Source organism: Notamacropus eugenii, chromosome 5, assembly GCF_028372415.1.
Source record: "Notamacropus eugenii isolate mMacEug1 chromosome 5, mMacEug1.pri_v2, whole genome shotgun sequence".
In the NCBI taxonomy this organism is placed as follows: Eukaryota; Metazoa; Chordata; class Mammalia; order Diprotodontia; family Macropodidae; genus Notamacropus; species Notamacropus eugenii.
Window position 1 is genome coordinate 166387668 of NC_092876.1, and position 21977 is coordinate 166409644.

Here is a 21977-nt window from a genome sequence, read left to right on the forward strand (position 1 = left end):
TTTCATGGCACACCGTATGCCTTTTTCAGTACAATAACTGATTTTCAGAAGTGATAGAAGAAAGGCAACTTAGCAACAGAAAGCAGAACTTTTCTAATTCTCTCTAATGACATGGATGTTTGCCGAAGCTTACCAAGCTTTGTGAATTACTGAGACAATATAAAACCATCATAAAATCTACTCCGTTCATTTATTTTGATTAGTAAAGTTTGGGTGAAATGATTTATGGCCCTATCTCACAGTATGTTTCATAAAAGCAATGAAGTCTTTGTAATACGAGCCTCCCCTACAGCACTGAGCTATTAAATCTTGGTTGAAAAGAGGGGTGAGCCTGCCAGGATTCTCCCGATTATTTTTATTTTTTGGCTGACAGCAGCAGGGTCAGAGAAAAAGTGCAATGACAGTGAGGAAAGTTTGATTCCATGAAATCTTCCTTCCTAAATGTTCCAGAAGGCACTTTCTATTCACAATAACTGAACATTTTTAAATTAAGTGTCATTTTACAATAAGCAAAGCAGTTTTTACATTTTCTTACTGGAGTCTTAGAACATGCAGTGAGTCTTACAACAGCAATCAGTACTATTAGATCCATTTTACAGAAGAAGAAACCAATGGCCATGCATGTTAAGTCTATCCATCCACAGTTATACAAATGAAGTCAGATACAGGATTTGAACCCAGTTCTTTTAAAACTGTCTCATAAATATCAATATTGTTCCAGTGACTTTTATGTCCACACATACATGGAAAATCAAAATTGTGGGATCACCCTCAAAACAGCAGACACACATAATAAGAGTAAAGAGCCTGTAGAATCGTGTCACCAATGAAATGCCCCCAAAAAGCTGATTAACTGTCAGAGACCAAATTTCAACCCAGTTCTTCCTGATACAAAGGTCAATAATACTATCTAAGATACCAAGATATCACTACTGAAAAAAGATGGGCAAAAGATATGGAAGGAGGTTGTCAGAAGCTTAAAACTTGCCTTAACTAGATTTAGAGGTTATTATATGTGAAACAGTTAATAGTATCATCTGACAAAGAAGTTTGGGAATTTCTTTTGAAGTGTCTGACATGATATTGATACCAGGATACTAAGCTAAGTAACTCAATGATGCATAGCTACATTCAAGTTCATAAGCAAGTTCAACATACCAGACTGATATGAATCAAAAGCTGGGGAAGCCTTTGGGAAGATATTTGAAATATTAAATTGGAAAAAAATGTACATACAATCCTATGGAATGCAAATGGTCTTACTAATTTAACAGATCCCTATTTTGCTTTTACTTTAATAGAAGAGTAATGTCCATGGAGCATCTTTTTTCTAAGACACTCCAATGTTGGGAGATTGTTTAAAGCCCACACTGGACCATCCTTACAGAATTAAGTTGATTTAAATTTAACAAGCAATTATTAAGCACCTGTTATGCATCAGGCAACAGAGACACAAGTAAACAGTTCATGCCACCAAGGAGGTAAAATTATGTTAAAAATACATTTTAAACTGTGTTTATTTATTAGAAGACATAATTTTGACAAGGGTTATTGATCAGGCAAAGGTCTGATTTTAAAGTCTGATATTGAAACAAGCTTTTACTTAATGGATTTCTGATATATGAGGTATGTCCTTTGATCATTATTATTATTATATTTTAGTACTAACTGTGAGTTATAATTACTGATTATGAACGTCATAGTCATAGGAGAAGAAAGTGGCGAAATACAAAGCAATTCTGCATCCTTCTTGAGATTGAGGGAGTGAAGCAAGACCTTGCTTAAAATTGTTCATAAGGACCCCCAGTGAGACTGAAGACATCCCCACCCCACAACAGTCACCCATTCGATTTTGGGGTTGCTCTAAGCATTAGGAAGTTTTCCTTGACATGGAGTCTAAATTTATTTATCATCTTAAAAAATATTCACCTGCTGTTTTTGATTCTTCCCTCAGGAATTAAACAGATTACTTTTCAAGTACTTGAATGGCAACTAAACATTCACATGTCCTTCAAAAATGGCCTCATCACCATCTTGGTTACCTTCCTCTATGTGCCAATATATCAAAGAACTCATCAAACTGTGATCCCCAGAATACTTATAATACAACACTTCAGGTATGATTTGACTGAAGGAGCATGCAAAGGGACTATTATTTCCTTAGTCCTGGAAGTCATACCTCTCCAAAGTAATCCAAGATGACACTAAGTTTTTTGAGTAGCTATATCAAACTAATGACTCATATGAAGCTTGCAGGCCATTAGGAACTCCAGATCTTTTTCAGGCAAACGACTCTCTAATCATACCTCCCCTATTTTATACTTGGGAAGTTGCTTTCCTGAGGCAGTGTTAAAATTTTATATTTTAGGTCATCCTTTTAGGACCTTATACGTAAGATTCATCCCATTACCTGAATATAGCAATATCTAATTAGATCCTGTCATATAGGGTGAGCTATCTCTCTTAGATTTGTATCATCTACACATATAATAAGCATGCCATGCATGCATTTATTCAAAGTACTGATGTAAAAAAGTTAAAGTATACAAGGCCAACCAGAGAAGCTCTAGGTCATTCCACGGGATACCTTCTGTCAAAGTGATATTGAACCATCAAGACTACTCTTCCAATTTGACTACTCATCTGGTCTTGAAACCTTCTAACTGTAATCGTTGTTTAATCAATCAATAAACATTTCAGCTCTTACTATGTGCCAGATACTATGCTAAGCCCTCTCTAGCACACATCTTTTGTCTCTCCTAGAATAGCTAGAAATAATACATGTTTTAGAAAAAAATCTAGGGAGACTATATCTCTAGCATTCCTCAGATCAGAGATTTAAGTAACAAAAAAAGGGGAGGGAATAAGATTAGTCTGGAATAACCTATTCTTCATAAAGTCAGCTCTTGATAATCACCACTTGCTTTTCTAGTTGTGGACTAACCATATCTTTAATGATCTGTTCTAGAATAGCTGCAAGAATAAAAATCAAGTCCACTGATCTCGTTTGCACACTCTCCTTTGATGTATTTAGAAGGAATTCAGCAACCTCAGGCATTGAGATAAGAGCATATGACTGGGGACAGAGCAAATAAATTTGTATTTTAAACTGAATGCTTTTCTGTCCTATTATAACCACTACCTGATAAGAAATTAATGAGAAATAAAGAAAATATTGCATGTTCTTGTCTCTCATACCCCTTCACTCCATCAGACAGAAATCTGTGTCCTCAGGAACCAAGCACAAGGTTAAGCACACAAAAGCAATAGCCTGTGAAGTCCCAACTGTTTCCATCTATACTGAGGGTAAGAGAGAAGGTAAAGTGGGAAAAAGAGCCCTCTAAAGCTCACAAAGTGAGAAATACTATAAGCCTCTAGGTTTTAAATTAATCTAACGTCTGTAGTAAAATTCCAAAAAGTTCATTTCTCATTTCCCTTGAACTGGAAACAGTCCAGAGCAAGGTTAAAACCACAGAATGCTGAAACTAGAAGGGATTGCTGAGAGGAGAGAGTTCAGGGTTTTCTTTTTGTACAACTTTATAAATGAAACCCAGCGCAGGAAAGTGACTTGCCCAAAGTACCAGGGATAGAGTATAAACTCTGTCACTGGGACTTTTTCAGGCCTCCTCACTCTTTGGCTAATGCTCTTTCTTTTTTTTTTTTTTTATTTAACTTTTAACATTTATTTTCACACAATTTTGGGTTACAAATTTTCTCCCCTTTTATCCCCTCCCCCCCCCCAGACCCAAGCTTTCTAATTGCCCCTGTGACCTATCTGCTCTCTCCTCTATCCTCTCTCCCTGCCCTTGTCTCCGTCTTCTCTTTTGTCCTGTAGGGCCGGATAGCTTTCTTGACCCCTTAACCTGTATTTCTTGTTACCCAGTGGTAAGAACATTACATTTGGTCCTAACACTTTGAGTTCCAACTTCTTTAGCTCCCTCCCTCTCCACCCCTTTCCCTTGGAAGACAGGCAATTCAATATAGGCCATATCTGTTTAGTTTTGCAAATGATTTCCATACTAGTTGTGTTGTATAGGACTAACTATATTTCCCTCCATCCTATCCTGTCCCCCATTACTTCTATTTTCTTATGGTCCTTTCCCTCCCCATGAGTGTCGATCTCGCATTGCATTCTCCTCCCCATGCCCTCCTCTCTATCCTCCCCCCCACCCTGCTTGTGTCCCTGTCCCCCACTCTCCTGTATTATGAGATAAGTTTTCCTATCAAAATGAGTGTGCATTATATTCTTTCCTTTAATGGAATGTGATGAAAGTAGACCTCATGTTTTTCTCTTGCCTCCCCTCTTTATCCCACCACTAATAAGTCTTTTGCTTGCTTCTTTTATGAGAGATAATTTGCCCCATATAACTTCTCCCTTTCTCCTCCCAATATTTCTCTCTCACTGCTTGATTTCATTTTTTTTTTAAGATATGATCCCATCCTCTTCAATTCACTCTGTGCACTCTGTCTCTATGTATGTGTGCGTGTGTGCATGTGTGTGTGTGTGTACTCCCACCCAGTGCCCAGATACTGAAATGTTTCAAGAGTTACAAATATTGTCTTTCCATGTAGGAATGTAAACAGTTCAACTTTAGTAAGTCCCTTATGACTTCTCTTTGCTGTTCACCTTTTCATGGTTCTCTTCATTGTTGTGTTAGAAAGTCAAATTTTCTTTCCAGCTCTGGTCTTTTCATCAGGAAAATTTGAAAGTCCTCTATTTCATTGAAAGACCATTTTTTCTCCTGAAGTATTATACTCAGTTTTGCTGGGTAGGTGATTCTTGGCTTCAGTCCTAGTTCCTTTGACTTCTGGAATATCCTATTCCATTCCCTTCTATCTGTCAATGTAGAGGGTGCCAGACTAATGCTCTTTCACTGCACTAAACTGCCTCAATCCCAGGTTCAAGCTCCTTCTATCTCATCTTAATTTTTTTTTTAATTGAAGCAGAGGAAAAGCGGAGGAAGTATACCATCTGATGGGATTTTTACTGTTGGATTCGAAGGAAAACATTTGTGTTTCTCATCTCTTTGGTAATATTTCCTCTTTTGCACAACCAGCTCCCAATACTTTAATTACAGGCATTGTACCTCATACTTGTTTAGGAGTTCTACTAGGACAAAAGCTTCACCACCTTCTGGCCTGAAAAACACTGTGCATTTTGTAATCAATTGTCAGGCAGCAAGGGCTGACTTTGCATCTAAAATGTAAAAACAATTCCTAAGCTACATGGTGGATCATCAGAAGTCTTGATATAAAAGCTGCTCTTGATTGATAAATACTTAAAAACAGGCTTATAGAGCTAGATGACCTCAGAGATTATCTCATTTAGGCACTCTCATTTTAAAGATAAGAAAATTTTCCCCAGGGTCGACAGACAGTAACAGTCAGAGATGGGATTTGAACCCAAATTTTCTGCTTCTATAGTCTGTGCTCTCTCCCCAGTACCATCCTGTTCACCTACAAACATTCATGAGGCATGAGGGAGTCAGCCTCTTGAGTACTCATGCTTCATGCAGACCACTGGAGGTACCTCTTTTGTAAATGAAGAGAATATCCTATTGTATTATATTTTTGATTTTTGTGCATAAATTAGATTTAAGTGAGGCAGAGTTGCATGAAGTCGTCAGCTTCACTCTCTCTTCCAGTCATCATAGCCCAGTGGCACAACAGAGTCAAGACAGCAGCTGAGGTCTTAGGATGCAGTGGATGACCTTGGTGTCTTGGTGTCAAAGCAAGCTCTAAGCACTCCACATCACCTACTTCAGCTGCCTTCATGGCCATCAGAACAAATTGTTCTCATCTGCCCATTCCACCAGAGCAGAATGCTTGCTTGGGGTAGACACGCCCCTAACTCACCAATGGGTTTGAGGCCCCCTTGGTTACCCTTAACCTGGCTTGGCTCATCTACTGGGGTGTGACCTCTGAGCATGCTGCAGCGTCTTGAAGCCACAGGTGAGAGTTGGGTGAGAGTTCATCAGTACTGTACATCAATTTCATGATGGCATGTTTGCATGACTTCTGGATATTGGACAATGCTCTCGTGTCTTCTCAGTCACCAATGGAGTGAAACAGTGTGCTTTCTCCCATGCTTTTCAGCATGATGTTTTTAGCCATGTTGTCAAATCCTTTCAATGAGGATGAACATAGAATCAAGGTCAACTACTCTTCTGATGGTAAGTTCTTCAATTTGAAAAGACTACAAGCCAAGACCAAAGTGGAGGGAGTGTTGGTGCATGATTTTCCGTTTGCAGATGATTGTGCACTCAGTGCAGCCTCTGAAGCTGAGATGCAACAAAGTATGGATCAATTCTCTGCTGCCTGTGCTAATTTTGACCTAATAATTAATACCAAGAAAACACAAGTGCTCCATCAGCCACCACCACACCATCCATATGTGGAACCATTGGTTACAACAAATGGAGAAGTTTTGAATGCTGTCCATAAGTTCATTTCCCTTGTTAGTGTACTTCCAGGGATGTACACATTGACAATGAAGTTGATACACGCATTGCCAGAGTTAGCTTAGTGTTTGGGAAGCTCCAAAGAAAAGTTTGGGAGAGGAGATGCATTAGACTTACTATCAAACTGAAGATCTACAGAGTCATTGTGCTGACCTCATTGTTGTATGCCTGTGAAACATGGACAGTCTACCAGTGTCATGCCAGGAAACTGAATTACTTCCATTTGAACTGTCTTAGGAAGATTCTGAGGATCACCTAGCAGGATAAGGTACCAGACACTGAAGTCCTTGTTCGAGCTGACTGTCAAGCATTCAAACTAGCTTCAGAGAGTGCAACTTAAATGGGCTGGCCACATTTTTCGAATGAAAAATGTATGCGTGACAAGAAGACTATTTTATGGACAACTCACACGGGGCAGGCAGTCACATGGTGGTCAGAAGAAGCGATACAAGGACACTCCCAAGGTCTCTCTCAAGAACTTTGGATTTGACTGTACAACATGGGGAATACTGGTATAGGACTGCTCAGCATGGCGTGCCCACATCAGAAAGGGTACTGTGCTCTATGAGCAAAGCAGAACTGAAGCAGCACAAAGTAAAGGTAGGATGCACAAATTTGAAGTATCCACCCCAAATATTCACACAGACTGTCTGTGCCCAATCTGTGGTAGAGCATTCTGAGCTTGTATTGGTATGATCAGCAACAGTTGGACACACTGAAATTTCACTTTATCACAGTGATGTCATTTTGGTCCTCTTTGAAAATGAAGGACAACAACCAACCAATCAACATATTATGTATTATGTAGAGTAGAGTAGAGTATAATGAAGTATTTCAGCAGCCTGACTCTTGTCACACCCTACCTATCTAAGTCCATGCCTCTCACTTATATGAAATAATACTGTAATCTGAGCCCTGAACTGGCTTAAAAAGTATAAAAGACCTGTACAAGTCAGCTCCCATCCTCTACCCTCTTAAAGTGCAGCAGGGATAGAGATATCTCTGGTATCTTTGAGAAGTGTGAATACATTTATTCAAAGAGAAAAAAATAAAGTATGTCAGATACAGCTGAAATAATACTAATACTGTCACTAATATCCTACCTCTGAGAGGAGAGGACAGCATTGAAATGGTTTCCCAATGGGTTTCAGAGTGAGAAGGGAGTTAAATGAGGTCATATCTTATGATCACTGATCAAGAGCTAAAAGAGACCTAGAGGTCATGTGGTATAATCTCTTCATTTTATATATGAGGAAACTGAGTATATAAACCAAGAAAGTAAAATGATTTACCCAAGGTCACACAGGTAAATGCCAGAGGATGGATTTGAACCCAGGTCCTCTGACAGTGGAACCAGCATTCTGAAAGGATGTCAGAAGTCATCTCACCCAAACCCATCATTTGATATATAAGACTCTGAGGCATAGGGGAGACCATGACTTGTCCAAGTTCAGACATCTATTTAGTGTCTTTTCTTCTCAGAATAGGATATACTATGCTGTCTGCACTAATTGAATCTCTGAAGATAGTCTGATAAGGGGAAACTGCCTTCTTAGAAGACTCTGACACTGTTGTAAATGACGTTAGAGGAAATGCACAGAGAAACCCCAAAGGAACGAATCATGAAAAGAGGCTCTGTGGAGAGGAGATGAGTCTGGACTTCACGGAGATGGAATATCGGTCAATTAGATGGAATAGGGGCATGGAGACATTCATTCATATCAGTGTAGTTAAAGCAGGCTGGTGTTCAATGCCTAAAGCATTATACTTGCTGTTGGTACAAGATTGATTTCCTATATTTAAGCATCCTTTTATGACAAACTGTGCTTGATACAGAAATAGACAGCAGGACAACAATATGAATAGCCTCAATTAGACCATGGTTACACATGTCACATCTTTGTTATTGTGATTTGAGAGGAAAAAAATGGGGTGTATGTTGGTCAGAAAGAGACTATCAGAACTCATTCAAGAAGAAACTGTTGATCAAAACAAACTGAACACACACACACACACACACACACACACACACACACACTAAATTTGGGTTCCATGGAGTAAGATGATTATAATTAAATTGATGGGTAATGGTGCCTAGCTAGTGTTGTTCTAGGAATTTAAAAAGAAGGTCAGAGATCCAAATTTGGGAAGGGGAAATACATTTACTCCCCAGTAATTATAAACACCTTGAAGGCAAAGACTGTTCAGATTGTTTCTTACTCATCTTTGTAACTATCTGAAACAAAGTCTGGCATAGCGCTTTTCAAACTTAATGGTGGTCAGCAAATATCTGTTGTATGAATAAGTGAATAAGTGAAGGAATGTTCCACCACACCCATGTCACACCTTACCAGATTGAAAGGAAAGCAGTTCTAACTTTGTATTCCCTCTAAGGACGTAGTAGGGTCCAATACACATGATAAATGTTTGATAAAGTTCAATGAATGGCTCTATCCTTTGACAAAGTATTCATTATGAAGGCACACATGAGATAGCATATTATACCCCTTTGGTCTGCTCTATCCGCCATGATGAAAATGGGTATATATCCATCCTTAAAATTATTGACTGAGACTAGGGAGTGATCTGAAATAATTATACACTGTGGGCAATTTGTTGTAGCATTTTTTTTTCTGTAAATATTTCTTTGTCCCCATTGTACCTCAGCAGATGTACAGCCTGATAAAGCAAAATTTACAAAATTTGCAACTCAGCTCACTTGTCCTTCTGATTTGCTAAATGGTCTGGTTTCTCTGCCCTTCTCTTCATTCCTTCTCTTCTGTGAAATGGTAAATAAGCACTTTCCTCCAAAATGGTTTGTTAATTGATGTTACTCAAATGTATAGTCTTCCAGAACAGTATTGTTATCGTAGAATTCCTTTATTCCAACTATATAAACAACGCTGGAACTAATCGTTCTGGAAATAAAATCAGTAGGAAGCTGTCAAAAGGGTCAGCATGTAATTAATCAATAAGGTCACTGCCAATAACAATAGTATATCCTATTATATGATTTGCTGCATTTAATGGCTGTACCAAATGTTTAAGTTACCGGAAAAGGAAAATATTTCACTTTCTGCCCTGGAACAATATTATATTGCAAAAAGCAACCAAAGTACTATGATTCATGCCAAAAATACATTAAATGGGGAAGGCAACACAGTCCATTATTTGTAAAATTGCTGACCTAAAGACTGATTTGGGAGACTGGTTGAGAAATGACAACATTTTTAAAAATCAACACTTCGTAGTCTGGCCGGTGGACCCCGAACTATGGGGAAAGGTCACTGAGTCTTTGAAGAAATGTTTAGGTCTAAATGTTATTCCTGATGGGAGTATAGAGAAGACAGTAAACATTAGAAGGGGTGGGAAAGACAGGAAGTTTAAAAGGAGGAGGTTTGGCTTGGAGGAGAAGAGGCTGATAGGTTATTAATGCTAATGGATCAATTGTTTTCCATTTCATTTGAAGAAAAAGAAAGGGTAAAAACTCTTTTTGGAGGTACCCTCCAAATTGCAAATTTCTTAAAACCAATAACTGCTGAAATTATTAAGGAATACTGAGGAAGGAAATTTCATACTGTCCTAGTTTACTTATCCATTCAGGGAAGTTGTTAGGGCATTTACCTAGCACAAAAATAGTTAAGGAACTACATCTACTCAAGAACTAAGATAACAAATTAAATGTTTACAAAATAATTGCAAGAATGCCTTAATGGATATATTACATATGTTCCAAAAACAACACAAATAAATTATAATTTTAAAACTCCAATAATTTAAGGATGTTGGGACACTAGAGAACTCTTTTGTAAAGTGAATAATTATTCCTTAACTCATCTTTTCATATATTCAGATTTTCTCATTGAGAGAAATTGTTTTTTATTTGTTATGACCAAATCCAGTTTCTTCTCAGTCCTCATTTCCCTTGACCTCTCTGAAAAATTTGACATTGTTTGCCATTTTCTCCCACTTGAAACTCTTCATCATTGGCTTCCACCATGTGCACACTCTTGGTTCTTCTTCTAATTCAATCCAACAAGTATTTATTAAGTCCTCACTACGTCCAAGAACTATGCTAGGCCTTGGGGAAGCAATTGCACAGTTTCCCTTCCCTGTAGGAGCTGGCATGTTAATTCCATGTTCATTCATTGGCTAATTTCTCTTCTTCCTTTCCTAAGGATTTATCCTTTACTCTTATCATCTCTCTATATTTCTCCTTGGCAATCTCATCCATTATAAAGACTTCCACCAGAACCTCTTGGTAAAACAACAAAAACAACTCATATCTGTACCTTTAGCTCTAACCTTGCTCCCAAAGTTGTCATGCATTTTTAACTGGCTGATGGAAATATCCAATTGCATGTTCCACTTATGTTTATGTCTAAAAGAAAATGTCTCAAACAAAACCCTATTTTCTCCTACTGACATCTTCTTTCTATTAATGGCACCATTATTCTCTTACTTGGGCTCAAAACTCCAATATTTTTCTCAATCCACTGAATTCAACTTAATACAATGAACATTAATTAAGTGCATACCACAAGTAAACTACTTTTCTAGGTACTAGTGATATTAAGACAAAAATCAAGTGGTCCCTTCCCTTTATGAAACTACCTTCTACTGTGGAGATATACTATTAACAAACAAGTAGATACAAAAGAATTGCAAGGAGAGAGTGCTAATAACTAGGAGGAACAAGAAAAGCCTGTTGCAGGAGGTGATGACCATGGTGATGACAAGGTTTACACAAGTCATCCTATTTAGTACTCACAACAACCATACAAAGTAGGAGCTATTATTATCTCATTTGACAGATGAGAAAACTGAGGCCCCGGGAGGTTGTGACTTGCCAATGGTCACAGCTAAGAAATGTCAAGCAGGATATTGAAGAGATATCCTACTCTGTATCCAGTGATTTAAAGGAAGCAAGGGGATCCTACAGGGCCAAAGTGAGTAGGAAGTGCATTCTAGATATGGGAGGCTACTTCAGACAAGCCTTGGAGGAAAATCATGGCATGTCATGTATGGGGATTACCTCATGGTCTAGTGTGACTGGTATGGAGAGTATTATGAAGGAGTGTAATGTAAAACAAGACTAGAAAAGCCATTGGGAGTCAGAGCATGGTGAGCTTTAAATGTCAAGCTGAGAAGTCTGTTTTATTCTAGGGACAACAAGGTGCCATTGAAGATTTTTGAGTAGGGGAATGGCATAGTGAGAGCCGTGGTTTTAGAGCTATTCATGTGGCAACATTATAAAGGGTGTACTGAAAGGCAGTAAGACCAATTAGGAGATTATTCAATAGTCCAGGTCTGGCACCCCAGGACGTGTAAGCATTTGCTTTGAACTTCAAATCAGGCACTGCTATAAGAATGGAGAGAAGGATGCTGTCGTGATAAGATCATTAAACCAGGCAACTGATTAGGTATTTGGGACAAAGGAGAGGGAAGATTCAATGATGACTTTAGGCTATGAACTTGGCTGGCTGCAAAGATTGTAATAACCTCAACAACAATGAGGAAATCTTGGGGAAGAATGAATTTGGAACACTGTTATATGTTCTGGTTTGGATACACTGAGTCTGAGACATCTAGAGGAGACCAGTACGGTAACCCTTTCAACCACAGGGTTTTACACACATTTGTTCAGTTGTTTTTTTAGTCATGTTCGACTCTTTGCATACCCATTTGTGATTTCCTTGGCAAAAATCCTGGAGTGATTTGCCATTTCCTTCTTCAGCTTATTTTACACATGAGGAAACCGAGGCAAACAAGTGACTTGCCCAGGGTCACAGAGTTATAAGTATCTGAGACCAGACAAACTCAGAAAGATGAGTTTTCATGACTCCAGGCCCATCACCCTATCCACTGTGCCACCTAGCCACCCTTATATATATTAGGTGTTTGGTAAAGTTGAATGAGTAACACGAGGATATTTCTGCATTCCTAGGATTTACAGTTCAGAGACCATGATTGCCCCCATGAACTACAAATTTCAGGGTACTTCTCAGTTCTCAAATACCTATTATATTTGATTTACCAGAATATCCTTTGCCCTTAAACATATCATTTTCCTGAGCCATGTTTGCCTTAAAGAGGGATTCAACATCAACTACTTCATGATGGCCCATGCTCTACTTTTCTTCAAATCCAGTTCCCTGTCTTGGGGATATTAAGCAGATTTCATTGAATACATTTGAATTTGAGGATTATGGAAGTGAGCATGAAATAAGCTAAACTCTTAAAAGTGAGATACAAACTGCCAGTCTGTATCTAAAAGAAAATTAGATGGATTAAAAATAAACAAACAAATAAATCATAGAGGATTTGAATAGTTAATATTTAACACGTTAAGTTTCCTGAGAAAAACATGTCATAAGGCACTGCATACTTATATCTTATTTGTAATAACTCCACATCAGTGAAATAAAATTGCCTACTGTTCTGTCTCTTTCTGCTCATCATCTGACACCTATTTTTTTAAAAATGCTTCAGCCAACATTATACAGAGCTCTGACTTTACAAAAGTAGCTCAGGGTAAACGCTGGAATCAAGCCAATTTCAGGAGAGAATCAGGGTATTTCAATGAATCGGAGTGTACACCTAGAAGAGAATTTAAAAAAAAAAGCTATTATTATGGAGCCAAATTATTGGTATTTAGCAGAGGGTTGGGGCAGCCAGGTGACACAGTAAAGTGCCAGTCCCAGAGTCAGGAAGACTCATCTTCCTTAGTTCAAATATGGCCTCAGACATGTACCAGTTGTGTGACCCTGGGCAAATCACTGAACCCTGTTTGCCTCTGTTTCCTCATCTGTAAAGCGAGCTAAAAAAAGAAACGGCAAATCACTCCAGTATCTTTGCCAAGAAAACCCCAAATGGGGTCATGAAAAGTAGGATCCGACTGAAACGAATGAATAACAAAAGCAGGGGTTTGACAGAATCCACGATTAGATAAGAATCTCCTGGGTCTGGAAATGTGATCAGATGTCAAAATTTGAAAATCAAAGAAATCAAACTATACTCTAAGAAATATTATTAATGGTCTTGTTCTTTTTTTAACATGTCAATAAGTTATTGTAAACCTCACCTAAAGAAACACTTTCTATTGAATACTGCCAGCAATTACTCCGAATTAAAAGTCTTGGGGAGTTGCCTGGGGCACAGAGAGTTCAGTGATTGGTCCAGCATCCGGCAGTCAAACTGGGGCAAAGGCAGGATTTGGGATTTGACTCCAGATCTTCCAAACTTCAAGGTGGCTCTCCCTCGACTACCCCATGCTACCTCTCTTCATCGTATTTGTGTCAAATCATTCTGAAAAGACAGAATTCTTATGCCTTTTTAAGTACTTTATGATTTCATTTGTGTTGGAACTTCCTTCACCCATGGAGGCTACAACCTCTTTCCATTTTACTGGGAGACTTTTAAGAGTGGCTATGGCTGAAGCATTCACTGCCGCGTCTATGATCAATCTGAAGATAAATTCCTCAAAATTTATCCAAGCTGGTACTTAGAAAAGAGATACTGTTCACCATCAGACTCTTAATGACAGACTTTTCAGGTGACAGGCCATGCCAAGGTTTAAATTTCTCTGGGATAGAACATAAGCATCCAAATTAAACACATTCTGGTGAGGAAAAATGAGAGATTTATTTAAGTAAAACCTCTAAGAGTTAATTACAGTGAAGATATAACAGTTCTTTATTATTGTAGAGGCAATAGGGAGCTAGTGAAGATTTCTGAGTAGAGGGATTAACATGGGCAGATCAATGTTTTAGGAATATCAACTAAACAATCTAATTGAGGCATATTTTAATTATTTGGCAAAATTTTACATAAAGCATCAAGTTCTTGTTAGGGTAAAACTGTCACTGGAAAGTGTAGAATGATGGTGAAAATTCATTGTTTTAGGGACTACCTTTTGAAATACTGAGATAGCCAGGAGGAGTGGACAAAGAAATGGGTTCAAATCCTGCCTCTGACACCAGCCATATGACCTTGGACAACCTCCTAGAAACTTTATTTATTAAATTATGCACAAAGTTGGGGATCATTGTTGGTGCGGAAAGTTTGTAAGGATGACAGAATTGCATATCCTTCCTCTCTCCTTCTGAATTAATTAGTTGAATGCTTATTACCAAAATTTTCTTCAGTTCTGTGATTTCAATAGGCTAAATTTGGTCTTCCTTTCTTTCCTACTATAGTACATTATACTTGACAGATGAATGCTGAAATCGAAGGAAACAAAATGGAACAAAGTCACAATTCTGAATCTGGAGGACAATATGAATCTGTTAATCCCCTGAACAAATATTTACCAAGTACCCTGTATGTAATATGCTAGGCACTGGAGGGTAGAGAAGAGACAAGCATTTGCTAAGCCTCTCCTAGGTGGGAGACACTGGATCAGAAGCTTTACAAAGATTACCTCCTTCAATCCTCACAAAAACCCTCAGGGGTAGTTGCTATTAAAATGCCCATTTTACAACTGAAGAAACTGAGGCAGATAAAGGATGAATGACTTGCCCAGGTTCACACAGCTAATAAGTGCGTAAGGCTAGATGTGAACTTAGATTTTTCTGACTCCAGGTCAGCTGCACCACCAGCTGCATAGAGTGTGTGCGCATGAGTGTGTGTGTGTGTGTGTGTGTGTGTGTGTGTGTGTGTGTGTGAAAGAGAGAGAGAGAGAGACACACACACACACACACACACAGAGGAGTGGAAGATGAATTTTCAGTGTTAAACAAGACACAGTCCACAGTCTGTCCCCTTCAATGAGGTTAACATTTAGCAAGGGAATGAGCCAATTACATACAGGGCATCCTAAAAGTCTTAAGGCAGTTAAAAGCCTTAATAGCTTAAAACTGCATTAAGGCTTTTGGAATACTCTGTATATAAATTTAAATCAAGACAGTATATATTAAGTGTCTCTAAGTACTGAGATTTTGGTAGAGAGAGAAAGACCATCACATTACACAAATACTAATTATTCCCTGTACCATCTGTGTGTGTGTGTGTATGTGTGTGTGTGTGTGTGTGTGTGTGTTTCCCAAGCTGATATAGAGGCTCCACTTTTGCTCAGCAGTTAGCAGCCTGTAGATGAAAGGCTCTGTCTACCCACAAATCAGTATCATTTTGAAATGATAAAATCTCAAGCTTAAATAACCTTGTAAATGCCAGAAATGTTATTCAAAACACTACTTAATACACAATATTACCCTCCAGGTGAGATAATGGCTTCATTTTCTAATCAACCTTTTTTCCCTAATTTTTTCCCCTTTCCTATAGATACTCTCAAATCACTCAGCAGGGTTGGAGAATGAGACTCCAGTTAGTCAAATATTCTGGTTAATCGAATTGATGTACATGCCACCGAAGCACCATCAATATGTAAAGAATCAAAACAGAGATACCTTTCACCTTTGTGACACCAACTCACCAGTTTACTTTCTACAAACTAGCTATTTCAGTTCATCCTTTATCTTGTGTAATTCCCCTAAGAGTTCTTCAGTCAAGCTTTCTGAACAATAACTGTTCCAACTAAAAAACAACTGAAAATAGATCCCCCACAAAAAAGACAAATAGTTAAGTTTCTAGAAGTATTTATAGTTATCATACACACTTGATAAACTACTTGTTTTCAAAGTATTTTAAAGTATAGAGAAACAAATTCAGACAGTCTCAAGGAATCCTAGCTCTCTGGGCATGACTATGGGAAGTAAGTTTAGTTGAATCGTCTTAATAGCTTGGTTGTTGGAAATACCAGTTAACTCAAAAACCAAGAAAACACTCTGGCTCACTTTAGTGGCAGTGTTCTGAGATGCCAGTGTGATCCTGCGCAAGTCACTTAACTTCTGTCTGCCTCAGTTTCCTCAACTGTAAAATTGGGCAAACAATAGCACTTACCTCATAGGATTTACCCAATAAGATCATATTTGTAAAGCCAGGGGCATCTCCAGTCATCCTGATGAATATCTGGTCACTGGACCCAGATGACTCAGGATGAGAAAGTGAGGTTGGTGACCTTGAACAGCCCTCCCTTACTCAAAGCAAAGTGAAGTGCAAGTCATGTCATCATTTCTCTGATGTCATGGTCCTCGGTCCTCTTTGAAAACGAGGAATGAACACAAACTAGGAATAGACCAAGCTGCCTGAGCGGGGACCCAGGTAGCTGGGTAACCCAGCTCATACTTTCCCTTCTGTCTCTCCCTCCCCTTCCTTTGGGGTTTACTAGCTAGATGATTTTCCTTCCTCCCTCACTCCCTCCTTCCCTTTCTTCCTTCCTCTTCTCAAAACCTTAAATCCAGTGGACTCTGAAGCCCATAGACTAGACAACAATAGGTCCCTGCCCAAGCTCCACTTAATGACTGGCTTAGAATAATTATCATTAGTTAACAGTTTCTGTTTCCCTCCCAGCTTGATTTAGTTTTTTTTTTCTTTGGTTCATTAAAAGGGCCATTCCTGCTTACTTCTTAAAGAATACCTTCCTCTAAGTGAGCAACTGAAAGGGCCAGCCTAAAAAGGCCAAGGTCTCCCATTGCATCCTGGGCCATTTCCAGTCATCCTGATGAATATCTGGTCACTGGACCCAGGTGGCTCAGGAGGAAAAAGTGAGGTTGGCAACCTTGCACCGACCTCCCTCACTCAAAACAAAGTCAAGTGCAAGTCATATCATCATTTCTCTGATGTCATGGTTTTCTTTGAAAATGAAAGATGAACACAACAACAATTTATAAATCATAGTGCCTGGCACATTGTAGTCATTTAATTAATGCTTATTCTCTCCCCCTTCCTCAATCCCTCTTCCTACCACCTTGACCTACCAAAAAACTTGGAAAGGAAAAACATTTAGGTACGATAAATTCTTCTTTTAAAATGCAAATGCTCTCCCTTATCTAGTCCTGCCCCCACAATTAAACCTCATTCATACTTCGGGATGGATTATCTTAGTTAATACCTACTTCATATTAATAGCAGTTAGACAAGGGGAATTTTGACAAAGATTAGCAGAGAATGAGAAAGAAATTTTAGAGCTGAAAGGCAGCTGTGGATCACTAGAAAGAAAGAGATCCAGATGATATCACTGAGCAAAGAGAGAGTGAGGGACGAAGTGGGAACAGTTCAGAAAGTAAGGTGAGAAGGTAACAAAGATGTGGTTTACCTATATTACAATTGTGTGCAGGACCCTAGAGCAGCTGATGCAATAGATATCACTGCAATAGGCTGGTCATTCCTTAGTTAAGATGTCAGAACTAATCTAGAAAGATGAAACCTCAGCTCCCTCAAATTCAGCCCAGACATTGTTTCATTGTATTTCAGTGTGATGTAACTATTCCATAACAATATCTCTCCATCTGATCCCTGTCCTTTCCCTAATGGGGGAGTGAAATGAGAAAAGAAAGAACAAGAAGGAAAAAGGTGAAGGGGAGATGGAGTAAGAGGAAAAAGGAGAAGGGAGAGAGATCTGCATCCTTTCTCTACCTCTTCTATCTATACCTCTTAATCAGCAGAATGGTTCACCAGTCTTTTCAGGATTTCTCTATTCCCCAGAACCTCTACAACTAATTCGCTCACATATGCCCACAGTCTGCTGTCCTGATAAGAATGAGATCTGCTAAATACAAAGAGATTTTCTTTCAGACAAGAGAGTCTGAATTAAATTAAATTTAATGAAATTGTAACAGGCTTTTAAAAAATTCTTCAAAGCGCTAATGTGATTTCTAAGTAATTACAGTCTTAATAGAGGAAGCCAGTGTTTACAGGAAAGCATATTAAATAAAATATGAAATCCTGAGGAAGAATGTTTCAAAGGTATCTTAGCATGTAAAACACATTTAATTTCTACGGCTTTCTATCTTTCTAAAGAACACAGTATCTTATGAAGGTGATCGTATACATTTATATCCATGCTTTTCTTACAGTATGTATTCACTGAACATAAGAACAGACAGTTTCAGCAACATGAAACATCCATTACTCCATGGCATCAGCGTATACATCATAAAAAATGCTGGACAGGGAATCAGGAGACCTGTATTTATAGTCTTACTCAGCTGATCCTTAGCTATGGGTTCCTAGGCAGATCACTGTCTTATGTATAAGATGGAAATGATATTTTTTGTTACTTACTTCACAGGTTGTCAAAAGGAAACTAATCAATAAGTAAACATTTATTAAGTACCTATTATATTAAAGACACTGTGAAAGGTGCTGGACCACTTAAAAAAAAAGAACCTTAAAATGACTGTGAGAATGGGTGTTTTCATGAAAATGAGTGACTGAATCCAGATAATCATATTTTAAAGATATTACTAAACTATTAAATCTCAGGTGTGAATGAGATATTCTGAGTTTATCCAAAGCTTAGTACATCTGTCTCTTTAAGAAAGGATGGAATTTAAAATACTCAGACAGATGCCATTTCATAGATGGCAAAGCTAGAAAGTAACCTGGAGATAATCTAGTCTAACTCCCTTGTTCTTCTGAGGTTTCTTCTATTGCTACATTTCTATGATTCTTTGAAAATCAAAAGAACTGTCAGGCATGGCAGTACACACCTATAATCTCTGCTGCAAGGGATGCCGAAGTTCAAGGATCTCTTTAGCTTGAGAGTTCTGAGCTACAATGGGCTAAGCTGATCTGGGGTCTGCACTAAGTCCAGTATTAAAATGCTGATACCCTGGAAGAGGGGGTCTCTAAGTTGCTTAAGGAGGAGTAAATCAGTCCAGTTCAAATAGCACAGGTCAAAGCTCTTGGGCTGACCAGAGTGGAGTCAAACCTATGAGCAGCTGTAACAGGAGGGGCAGTATAGAGGAAGACAGATAAACAGAATAAAAAAGAAACAAAAAAGGAAGGAAAAGAAAGAGAAAAAAAGAAAGATGTATGCTATGTTTCCTCTTGGTAACTTTTACCAATTGCTTCTTCTCTTCAGGACAAACTTTTTGATCCAGAATTGTATTCTGAATACATCTCTCTCTCTCTCTCTCTCTCTCTCTCTCTCTTTCTCTCTCTCTCTCTGTCTGTCACACACACACACACAAGACTATACTGAAGGTAGAAAAATATTACACTAAACCACACTGATCCCAAATAGATCTGCTTTCTTCTTTGAAAGTAGCTTATTAATTCTTCCCAATATTTTGCAGCCTTGAGAATGTCTTTTTAAGGCCCCAGGCAACCTGTCTGGTAGATTCACATTGCCATCATATTAAAGAGCCACCTTTCTTTCTTGAGAACTTCAAACGTGTCAGTCTAAGTGTGCGCTGCTTTCTTTTCCCCTCTTAGCAAAACCTTGTCACCCAGAGATAAGCTAAAGAAACAAGACAGGGGTAAAAAAAAAGAGCTGATCTCATACCTTTTCTATGTGCAGAAAAACAGCAGTCTATCTCCCCTCCCTGCTCCTCCTCCTTTTGAATGACCCAGGCTAAGCTGACTCTGTACGAAACCTTAGCTGTATCCCCCATTCTTCCACCCCCATCCCAACATTGATTTTTCAGACAGGCTGTGTCTGCAAACTCAAAAAGTACAAAGCTAAAGACTTGGAGTGTGGCAAGTCTAAAAATGGTGACTTCAGCCTTGGATTAGCAGTTTTCACTTTGAAGTAAATCAGCTGATAGATTAAGCACATTATGTAGTTGTTTTTGTTTCTTAAAATTAGAACAGTGTATACAACATTTTTCCCAGGCATGGAGACTGTAATCTGTAACATAGCAACATGGAAAAATCCTCTCGGGGTAAAGATTTATATATCTACCTATGAAGCTATCCAGTAATATTGAAAAGTTTTCCCCTAACTGCAGTTTATTATTTTAGGTAAAGTTATTCAAAGGTCAGAATGATTAGAATTTTTTTTTAAAAGGCAAAATCAACCAAAAAGGGTATGTGTGTGTGTGTGTGTGTGTGTGTGTGTGTGTGTGTGTGTGTGTGTGTGTGTGTGAGAGAGAGAGAGAGAGAGAGAGAGAATAGGAGAGAGAGGAAGGGAGAGAGAAAGGGAGAGAAGGGGGGAGGGAGATGGAGAGAGATTGACAGCCAGACTTCATATTTGATCCTGAAAGTGTCTGAAAGCCAATGGAGATCATGTGAATGAAAATGATCAGACCTTCAGTTTAGAAAAAAAAAATTACCTTGGAAGCTGAGTTAGGGATGGATTGGAGAGGGGAGATACCACTGAGGAGACTATTGTAGTGGTCCAAGTATCAAGTGATGAGAGCCTGAACCACCAGGACTATGGCTGCCTGGCTGGAGAGGAGACATATATGAGAGATTTTGTAAAACTAACAAGATTTGGTAAGAGATTGGATACATGGGAGGAGGGTGAGTAAGAAGTTGAACATGACACCAAGGTTGTGAGCCTGGGAGAATGGTTATGCCCTTGGAAAGTAAAAGGGAAATTTCAAAGATGGGAAGATACAGGGCTAAAGATAAGGATGTGCTGAGTACAAGATGCCCATGGGAAATCCAGTTTGGGAATTGCCTGGAGCTCAGGAGAGAGACTAGAGCTGGATTTATAGACCTAGGAATCTTCTGTATCAGGATGATAGCTGAACCCATGGGAGCTGATGAGATGACCAAGTGAGACAGCATATGGCAAAAAAGAAGGGGGCCCAGGACAAAATTTCAGAGGAAATACATGGTTACTGAGTGTGACAAGCATAAGCACCTAGAGCAAGGGAGATATTAAGAAGGAACGGCAAGACAGTAGGAGAATCAAGTTTAAGTTATGCCACAAAAAATCGAAAAAGGAGAAATGAGCCAAGTGAAGAAGGTGATCAAAGAGCATCTGGATGGAGTAAAGGCCCTAAAATTGAACAATTAAGCAATCATTGGTAACCTTGAGGAAAATATTACTTTTTATTGATTATGCATATTTGTTAGGCATATTTTCTTTTGTTTAGTGTTCAATGAAAAGAGTGGAAGGTAAAGAAAAAATTTTATTCTTAGTAAAATTAAAAATTAAAATAAAAATGTTATACAGGAATTAACTTCAGAGAAGTTTTTAAATGAGTGGTACAAATTTACCTCTTTGGAGGTGGATTCTGTAGACTCAACATTTCAAGCAATTCCTTTTCCTGGTACATGCCCCTACAATTTTCATATGCTGCCATCAAGTTGCATTGTTTTATAATGTGAAATCCTTGAGGGTGGGGTCCAAGTTTTTATCTTCCTCTGTATTCCTGGAATTTATCATAGCTCTTGGAATGTGTAGTACCCTCTTAATGAATGCAATTTGACAACTTGACTAGGTCAAGAACCTTACCCACAGGTCATACATCTATTAAGTGGAAGGATCAAGATCAGAACTCAGAGCCTCTAAAACTTCAAACGTAGCATTCTTTTCACTTCATTCCTTGTTCACATTTTCTACACAGAGAAACCATCCAGTATCCTGGATGCTTTCATCCAGGTCTTCTTACATTTTCTGTGGCTTTTCAGACTGGCCACCTGTTGCCCCTTACCCTTGTGAGTGGTCTTTTTTTTTTTTTAATCATGTATTGCCTTGATGATCCATGTCCCTTAGACCAT

The 21977-nt window shown here is 38.5% G+C and overlaps 1 protein-coding gene across 4 annotated transcripts in view; it reads right to left on the reverse strand.

The window, feature by feature from the left end:
- FAT3 (FAT atypical cadherin 3) overlaps window positions 1-21977 on the reverse strand; it is a 765373-nt gene that overhangs the window by 331262 nt on the left and 412134 nt on the right. Inside the window, exon 5 of one of the 4 annotated variants that reach the window (XM_072611403.1) lies at window positions 8459-13061. The exons of the other annotated variants lie outside the window; for them this stretch is intronic. Within the exon in view, the coding sequence (XP_072467504.1) occupies window positions 13009-13061 (53 nt within the window). The 3' untranslated portion in view covers window positions 8459-13008. Of the gene's footprint in view, window positions 1-8458; window positions 13062-21977 lie in introns of those variants that run through there. 4 annotated transcript variants of the gene reach the window in all.